Source organism: Mesitornis unicolor, unplaced genomic scaffold (genome assembly GCF_000695765.1).
Source record: "Mesitornis unicolor isolate BGI_N332 unplaced genomic scaffold, ASM69576v1 Scaffold30297, whole genome shotgun sequence".
Taxonomy (NCBI): Eukaryota; Metazoa; Chordata; class Aves; order Mesitornithiformes; family Mesitornithidae; genus Mesitornis; species Mesitornis unicolor.
The window spans coordinates 863-10,080 of NW_010197549.1; the positions used below are offsets into that span (position 1 = coordinate 863).

Below are 9,218 nucleotides of genomic sequence, written 5' to 3' on the forward strand. Positions count from 1 at the left end.
AAACACTTAGCAGAGCCTAAGCGCCTGTGAGAGCAGATAATTGGGTGGTATGTGGGCTGGCCTCAATGCACTCAGCAGGACACCCAGCCGGGGACTCTTCCTTCAATGCCGAGTGCCAGCTCTGTGTCATACTTGTTCCTTTGAACATAAACACGGGGACGGGGCGCTGGAATCCCAGAGGCGGTTGCTGGGAGGGTTTTACTGGGAGTCAGCAGCCTTGTAATGTGGTTTGAGGTGGCTGGTGAGTCACCGTCACCTTCCTCTTGCTCACCCGAGCGCATCCAGGTATCGACACCGAAGCCGAGACCTGCGCCTGGTTTCTCGACAAAGTTTCTGAAGCCTTAATTAGGACCTGGCTGTCATTAGGGTTGTGTCAGGCGCTCGTGTGTTTATGGAGCGTGGTGTGCGAGTTCAGGGAGTCAATGCTGCGAGGCCAGCGCCGCGGCTCCTCCCGGGCTGGTTTCTGTGTGTCCAGGCCAAAGGGAAATCGAGGGCAAGAAAACAACTTTGAAGCTCCTGGGAAACCTTGTGATATTTCCAGTGGTTGGTGTCGTCCCCTCTGCACTCCATGTTCTGTTTGAAGCCTGTTTTGTCGTTGCTTGGCTGCTGGGGATGTTTAGCCATAAAGGGCTGGTTTATCTGGACAATAAACAAACAGGTGCACGATAACATACTAAATTAAATTAATAAAACTCTGTATTTTGTGGCTGGGGGGAGGCTGTCAGTACAATATTTGCTTTCAGATGCTCCAGGCGAGGTGGACGTAGCGGTGCCGTGTTTGGGTTGGTGCTCAGCCGCCTCTCGCTGGACGCACCCTTTGTGTTTGGGGTGCACTTGGTGGTTTCGGGAGGTTTTTGTGTTTGGGATGCGCTGTGTTTTGGGCTGTACTCTGTGTTTTGGATGCCGTTCAAGCAGGTCCTGCTCTTTCCCCGGGGCAGAGAGCACACAGAATGAATGGTGGACACTGCACGAGCGCAGAATGCTCCTAGAAATCACGCGGTTTAGAACAAAAGTGCCCGCTGCTGGCGTGCGTTAAAGGCAGTGAATTTGTGCTGCTGCTGCAGTTTTAGGGACCTGCCAAAACCTAAGATCTCTGTGTAAATATATAAATCTCTATTCCCAGGTGCTGCCGTCTCATCACATCAGGTCTGAACACCTAACGGTAGTGAGGTGCTTGAGCGTTCATTTCCCTCCGAGGTGTTTCTCTGGAGCAGGTTTCTGAATTCATCTCCTTCGGTTTTGCATTTTCTCTGAAGCAAACCGCTTTTCTCTATTCTCTGTCATTGCTTGCAGTGCATTTTCAAAGGAACGAGGTGCAAATGTGGTGGAGAGGCAGATTTGCATGCTTTATTTGCTGCCGTGTGGCTGGTGAGGAGCACGGAGCCGCTGTTTCCCAGGCGGTTTTTCCTATCGGATCTGTGGAGCAGGGAAGCCGTGGCCGCAGCAGTAACACAAAGCGTTGGAGTGTGGCGCTGATAATTCTCTTTGCCAGCCCCAGTGTGGTTTGGGTGTCATCGAGAGGTGATCGAGCACATGAGGCAGCGGCGTGCGGATGGGGTTTTCACAGTTTAGGGTACCCTGAGCGCTTGATACGCAGCGCTCGATATTCTGGAGCTGCATTTCAGAGAGGGATGAGGCTGTGCCTGTGACAAACGCCCTTCCTGGTGTTGGTGAGTGGCAGTCCTGGGGCTGTGAGGATGCTCGGCTCTCCTGTGTTGATTAGGGCTTCCTCGGCTGGAGAGGCATTAAGAGGCATTAAGATAGCAGCTGGAAAGAAGCTGGAATGAAAGGTATGAGGGCGTGGGGTGTGTGCGCTGCTGGTACCGTGTCAGCCTCGGAGGCTTTGCACCACTTCAAAGCCCTGGCCTCTGCGCATTTCTTTGTGAAGCCAGATAAGAGCTCAGAGGAGAGGGGCTGAGCTGAAATGCAGGAATTTTGGGCTGTGTTTCTTTCTTTCTTTTTCTTTCTTAACCCTTCCCAGTCTGGGTTTGAAAACAGATTTTCTAAGAAGTGTCTATTTGTGATAAGAAATGTGTTCCCTGGCACCTGGGGCCGTGTGATCGTGACGTAGGTGGAAGATTAAAGGCTTTTCTTTCTGGTTTTTAACTGAACAACCTCTGTTGTTCTCAGTCACCCGTGCCTCTCCAGAGCCTGTTTGTCAAAGCAGTCTCCCTGTTTCTGCAGGTGGTACAAGCTTTGCTCCAAACCAGGGAAAAAGGAGAAGGAGAGAGGGGAGATCGAGGTGGATATCCAGTTCATGAGAAGCAACATGACGGCCAGCATGTTCGACCTGTCCATGAAGGACAAGGCTCGCTCTCCTTTCGGCAAGCTCAAAGAGAAGCTGAAGGGGAAGAGGAGCAGCGCCCTCTCGGACACAGCCTCAGCGATCGTTCCCAGCACAACGCACTCCCCTGCTGACAGCGAGGACGAGTCGGTCGAGAAGGAGAAGAAGAAATCCAAGTTCAAAAGCTTGTTTTCCAAGCCTGGCCTTTCCAAGACCTCCCTCTCCCAGTCCATGTCAGTCCTGCCGACGCTGCAGCCCGTCACCCAGAAGGTTCGGCTTCGGCCCAGCGACTTCCAGTTGCAATGGGATGAGGAGGAGTCCGAGATCTCTCCGACCTCGGAAAGTGAGTATAGGCACAGGGCCTTTCCTCAGAGGTCTGCTGCTGCTCTTCACACTCTGTAGTCTGCTTCTTGAATTCTTACTGAATCCATAGGAAGTCACTTCTGTCCTCTTAGGGTCTTAGACGCTCATGGCTGAGCTTACCGTGGGGTGGCACAGAAACCTCAGGGCTCTGCAAGGGGTGCAGCTCTGCGGTGGCTTTGGGTCACTGAAGGGTGTGTGTGATCCACTGTGCTGAGGGCTGGCACTGGAGGGGACCCAGAAGGATTGGAAGTGGTTGGTGTAGTCACGTTTGTGATATTTCTTCTGCTGTGTCCAAGAATGACACTGAAGCGCTGAGGCTGTCAGTAGCAAGCGTCAGAGGAAAGGATGTTCTTGCATCTTGAGTTTCTCCCTGTTTATTTTTTTCCAGAAGCCTTTGGAAATGGCCTGGAAGAGAAGTCCTCTCCTTCTCCTGTATTTAAAACCCGTAAAACGGCAACTTTGGACAGCAGGCAACTGAACCAGGTAACCGCTGGCCACACCAAGAGAGAAGGGCTCTCCTTATTCAGCGGCCTTAAATCCAAGAGCGATCCCGTCTCCAAGTCCAGTCTGTGCATCAACGGCAGCCACGTCTACATGGAGGAGAGCACCCCGAAGGACAGCACTCCAGCCTCTTCCCCCTCCCCTCTCAACTTCAGGAGGAAGCAGCTCTTTGCTTCAGAAGAGAACCTGTCCTCCAGATCCGCGAAGGGACCTGAGGAGACGGGAAGAACCTCTCCCAGTCACGCCTTCTCTGGGTCTGCATCCTTGGAGACCTTCAAGTCCATGTCTTTGCCGTCATACAAGTTGCTCAGCAGTGAAGAGTACCTGGACACCAGCGTTCCTCCGAGTGTCGAGGGCACTAAAGAGACCAAAAAAACGGACCACAGGAAGCCCACCTTGCTGTCGCTGGTCACGGGGAAGAAGGAGGCAGTGAAGACCGGTGATGCTGAGAATATTCCCGACAGCACCCTGCAGGACGAGGACATCAGAATTCCCGAGGAGAAGAGCGAGCAGGAGGCCAAACGACCTGAGATTCCAGCAGAGGTGGGCAAAGAGAGTCCCTCAGAGGACAGCCAGCGCGCAGAGGACACCTTTGCAAGCAAGCAGCCGCTCAACCCTTTCGAGGAAGAGGGGAAACCCGAAAAAGCTGCTGCACCAGCAAAGACCAAAGCTGTCAAGCCCAGGTCAGTCGTGCTTTCCTCCGCGGTTGACATAAATAGCGACGTGCAGCGGTGATGGGCTCAAACCGGGCTGCTTCCTGCCGCAGAGCAGCACTTCCCATCGCCGTGTCCTGCCGCTCGCTCTGCAGGGTCCCTGCTGCTTTGAGCTGAGCATGAGGTGCTTTAATAACAAAAACCCTGGGTTCTTTCTCGGTGTGAAAAAAGAGTTTGGTGCAGGAGTGTTCCTTATAAAGCCGAGATAGCGGCTCTGTGAGCGCAGGAGTGTTTGCAGGTAACGGAGGGGTGGTTTTTCTTGCTGGATCTCTTGCAGAAACTAACTCCTAACTGGGCTGTGCGACCCGAACGTAGCCAGGGGCTGAAATACCCGCTCTAACACCTCTACTTTTCTCCTCTGTGTTTGGCTGTGGTCTTCAAAAGTGATAAACTTGGAGCCCTTCTGCTTTTGGCGTTGTTCACAGCAGCACGAAGGACGTTTGTGTGAATTCGTACACCAGGCTTTTTCGGAAACTCTGCTCCTTTATCCTTCCTACATATTTTTATATATACATAAACTGTGTGTGTATATATGGATGTGTCCTACTAATAAGGCTGTGTTTTCTGTCTGTCTCTTAACTCCTGATTTTCTCACCTGTAAACGTCTTGCATATGAAGTGTCCTGCGTACTAACAGAAGTGCTTGGGGTGCAAAGGATGAGGTGCTGAAGCGCAGCCCCCGCAGTAACCAACTGCAGCAGAAGTGCCCTGGCAGAAGCTCAGCACTTTGCAAAGCCACATTTCAGTGTGTGAAGTCTGTCAGCCAGGCTCTGAGCTCTCTTGCAAGTGTAATTCACCTCCAGCGTTAGGAGTTGATGGAGTCTGGTGCTAAAGCTTGTCTGTTCCTGCCTCGTGTTGCATCCGCAAGTGACATGCGAGTTTTTTGTCCCTTTTTGCAGACCGGGCGTGTCTTCACAGGAGGAAACCAAAGCCACGCTTCCTGCTCTTGCACCTGATTCCCTTCCTGCTTTTCTCTCTGTGCACTGCATCAGCAGTGACAATAATCCCTTCATTTCTAAAGCAGGACGAAAGGTCCAAGCGCCAGACTCTGAAAACATGGCTAGTTCTGCTGCGTCTGTTACTTCTCCTCCTTCTCCTTTTGCTGCAGAGCGTTTGAATGGCAAGAACCCCTTTGCTCCCCAGTGGGACAGGGCGTCCCTGGGTCCTGGTGGTGATGCCCGTGTCCCTTCGTCCCATCACCTCGCAGCCCCCGCTCCCAAAGCGCCTGTCCCTGGGCAGGGCTCTGGTAGTGGTAAGAACCCTTTTGTTGCCGACTGGGGGCAGAGCCGGCAGGGCCAGGGTCCCGAGCGCTCCGACATGCAGGCTTCTCCTCGCCCGCCCACGCCTTCGCTCCCCTCTGACCATCGTTTTAATGACAACAACCCCTTTGTGGCCCAGCTTGGGTGGGAAGCAGGCGTGCCAGGTTTGGAAGCTGTTGCTCCTTCCTCCCCTCTCCGCTGTCCTGGCGATGGGGGCCGTTCCTCAGCAGCGCTCCCTGAGCCGAAGCACTCGGGGCACGATGCTTCAGTGAACTCTTCAACCGGTGCTGTCCAAGCTGTGCCACAGCCTCTCGGTGCTCTTTCTAACCCTGCTCTGGCTCCAAAGAAGCAGCGCGATTCTCCCCAGCTTCAGGCTGAGACTCCTTTGAGTACAAGTGGGATAGACGGTGTCAAATCTGTGTCCTTCCTCCTCGATGGATCTGAGGGTGGTGAGGGTTTGGGTGGGCAGGGGTGTGAGAAGCAGCGCTCTGGTTTCAGTGAGCTGTCACTGACGCGCTCAGGCGCAAGAGGAGAGCGAGCAAGGATTGCTCGTGAGCTGGAAGCGAGGTGTGACCCCTCATCAGAGCTCTGCGGTGACAGCGCAGGTCCCACCCAAAGCAGGCAGACCGCTGGTCAGCGCAGGGTGGGAGCAGGCGGTGTAAATACCGAACCCTGCACACGGGACGGGAGAGACCTTGCACCTCTCCCAGAGAGTAATAACAGCCTCTTGGCAGGGATGGGTGCTGAGCAGCCGCCTTCCCCTGGGAGTGAGCTGGAGGAGAAGCAGGAGGTCCTTGGTGAGAAGAGACAGGAAGGATGTGCACTCATGTTAGAGCCCTGGGCAGCTCCACTCGATGAAAGGGACTCATTTTCTCAGGCGGGATCTGCCACACCAACCTGGGCAGCCTGCACCCCGTCCCCTGGGGACGCTGAGGCAGGGCGGGCTGGCAGGGAGGTGTTGGTCACCCCAGAGCCAGCACCACGGCTGTCTTTGGTGCTGCAGAAGTGCCCACCGGCTGCTCAGGCCGATGCGTTTAGTGGTGAGGGTGTAAAACCTGCGCCTGGGCTCCTCTTGCATGGTGATAAAGCCTTGGATGCCCCTGGGTGCCTCCCCCACAGTGGCTCATTAGAGGCTGTCGCTCCAGCAGTGGTGCTCGGAGGTGACAGCGGTGACAGGCATTTGAAAAATGAAGGTGACGATGATGTATTTGACTGCCTGGCACACGTAAAGTCTGCTGTCCCCGTTACAGGAGAGCGCGGTTCGAAGGTGGCCGTTCTGCCTGTCATTCCCGAGGGGGGCTCTGACGATGAGGAGCTGGGGGACAGTCAGGAGAGCTGCGGTGTCACTGCAGGTGACAGAAACAGTCCAGAGGCCGGGAAGCAGCCCCTGGGTTTAGTGCCTTTGCATGGGGAACCGAAGGAGCGCTCCCAGAGCTCTGCTGCGGCACAGGTAACCCCAGGAGCAGCAGGAGGAGCTGACTCAGGCCAAGGGACAACGTCTCATTCCAGGGAGCACAGTGGTTATTTTGAGAGACGGGATCTGAAAATGAGGGCGGGTGTGGAGGAGTGTGCTGAGCCTGACTTCTTTGAGCCTTCTGTGTCTTCTTCCTCCCTCTTGAACCCTTCCCAGCCCTACTCTGCCTCTCATTCTCTCCCCTCTGACACCCCGAGTCGTAGAGCAGAGTCTCCGAAAAAGCCAACAGCCGAGGGCTCCGCAGATAAAGCAGGAAACTCTGGCAAGAAGAAGCTTCTTCAGGCACGGGTTTCACCCTCTGAAACGTACCCTAACCAAACTCAGCAGAGGGGTGAAACCGTGTCTCCTAAGCACAGGTGAGAGCGCGTGGGGAACACACCGAGTGTCCCGGTGCTGGTGTGAGCCTTGCCTTTCCTCCTGGGAGCGCAGATCTGTCCCTGCAGCGGCAGAATTCGCTGCGTTCTGCAGAGATGTGGCATGGTACAGCCTGGGCGTCCCCCAAAATTGCTGGGATCCTCCTGGGATCGATGCTGGCACCGGATAGATCTGTACAGCTGTGAGGGGTGCCCAGAGCGCTCGAGGGGATCTGCTGTTCATCCAGTGCCACCTCGTAGGATAAATGCCGGGGAAATTTGGTCACAGTTTAAGAAATGGAGTTGTTTCATCAAATGGAGTGCAAGTCATCTGTTTTTTGGAAAGGGGAGGATGGTCAGAGGAAGCCTGGTAGACCAGGACGCTTCCTTTCCTGGCCAAATTGGGGTCTAGGATGCTTTTGGGCCAGTGTTTGCTGAGATCCAAGCACAGTTTTCTTCCTGTGTTAAAACCAGCAGTAGAAATCCTGCTCGAGCAAGTGGAGATGGTGCTTTTTGGCAGTTTGTGGCGTAGGTTCAGGTTGGAAAAGGCACAACGATGCTTGTCCCATGGCAGTGGAAGTGTTTGATGTTGTAAAAACCCACAAATACGTCCTTGTTAGGAAAGCCAGGCTCAGACACTGGTGTGAGGGGTGAGAGCCATGGCCGTGCAGACCGACCTGGCTTTCCTCTGGTGACCCTTCAGGAGGCATTTCCCTTGGCACTGCTGCTTTATCTCCAGTGCCTTGAGTCAGCAGAGTTGATAGAACTGGAGTATACTTAAAAAAGCCTACAGCTTAGACAGAAATGCTGTGTCTTCCCAAAGCTGAATCTCTCCTCTCTCTGCAGACAGGGGTAGGATTTTTCCTCAGTTTCTCGCTGTATTTGCTTTTATCTGAAGATCTGTGTAGTGCTGGTGTTACTGCACTGCCTAAATAACACAAACCCTTTCTAACGTTGCAGACTCCATCCTGTGAAGCCGATGAACGCCACGGCAAACAAGTCTCAGAGCAGAAACCTGAACGTCATCAGCACCATGAGTGAAAAGCTGCTGGAGATGAACGTGAAGGTATGGGGGAAAGCAGCACTTCAAAGCAGAGCTTGGGCAGTACATTGCCCGCAGTGGGTGCATTCGAGATGGTTTGCCCAGGCTCTTATCTCGTATCTCATGTCTCATATCTCTTATCTCATATCTCAGCCATGAGGTGGCCGTGCCAAGGTGACTCATGGGTGGCGCTACCCCGTTGGTGACGGGCGGGAGCTGCGTGACCTGGGTCTGCGCCGCAGATTTAATGAATTAGTCACTGTTTATTGTCAGATGTGATTAGTCCCCAGAGCTCATTCTCACCTTGAAATAAACGCGTGGCTCTGAAAGCCAAAAAGGTGGGAAAAGTGACCTCCAGTGGCAGAGTGAGTGTCCTGTGCCGATGGAGAGACCAGGCGCTGCTTCCTACAAGAGCAGCTAAGCAGTTTGCATAATCACTTGGATTTAAGGAGTTTTTTGCATAATCTTGGCCTCAAAAGAGACCTCCAGGCCTAAAGCATAACTTACAGGATGGGGAGAATGGCTGGAAACCTCTGCGGGTCAGCAGGGAAAACCCTGGGTACCGTTATTGTCTGCAGGGGTTTTTGGGGGGAAATGAGACGTCAGCACTGAAATAACCAGAGTGCCTCCTTCTGGCGTGAGTGGCAAAGAAGAAAATGCCAGTTGAACGATTCAGACCGACACGTGGCTGTTTGGAATGAGGTGAAAACTTGTCATTAGTGCTCTGGGGTGGTGCTGATCCCACGTAAGGCAGCACGCTTGGTGCAGGGATCAGCAGAAGCCGCTGTGTGTGTAGCTGTCAAGTTGGCTGTAGCTTCCACACATCCCTAAGCTGGCTGAGCTGCTGCATGGCTCTTTCGGTGTTAATTGCAGCGGAGTTTAGTTACAGAACTGACGTTATGCAGAGGTTTTGTGCTCAAAATGATGGCCTGGTTACCTCCATAGCAGCACTCTTGTTCTGAGAGCGCTGCCCAAGCTCTGTCAATGGTGTCTCTGTGCTTATTCTCACACTTATTTTGAGGCAGCTGCTCCTTTTCCTCCAATACTTCCCAGAAGCTGTTCTGCATCCTGGGGGTGCAGGAGCAGATAGTGTTTTGTAGGAGTTTTCCCTATTTGCGAATGCCCCAGAGGGGCTCTGCAGCCGAAGCCTGGCCTGGCTGCCTGCTTGTCTGGACACTGTTACAGCCTTGGCTGTGGTGCAGCTTCACAGAATCACAGAATCCCAGACCG

At 53.7% G+C, this 9,218-nt stretch overlaps 1 protein-coding gene across 1 annotated transcript; it reads left to right on the plus strand.

The window, feature by feature from the left end:
• Positions 1-2,184: 2,184 nt before the first annotated feature.
• On the plus strand, positions 2,185-8,012 carry RAB11FIP1 (RAB11 family interacting protein 1 (class I); the record flags this gene model as incomplete). The annotated part of the gene is made up of 3 exons (XM_010188837.1): positions 2,185-2,627; positions 3,036-3,831; positions 7,907-8,012. Coding segments are annotated over 3 exons (1,345 nt in total), but the record flags the coding sequence as incomplete, so codon positions are not given.
• Positions 8,013-9,218: the final 1,206 nt, after the last annotated feature.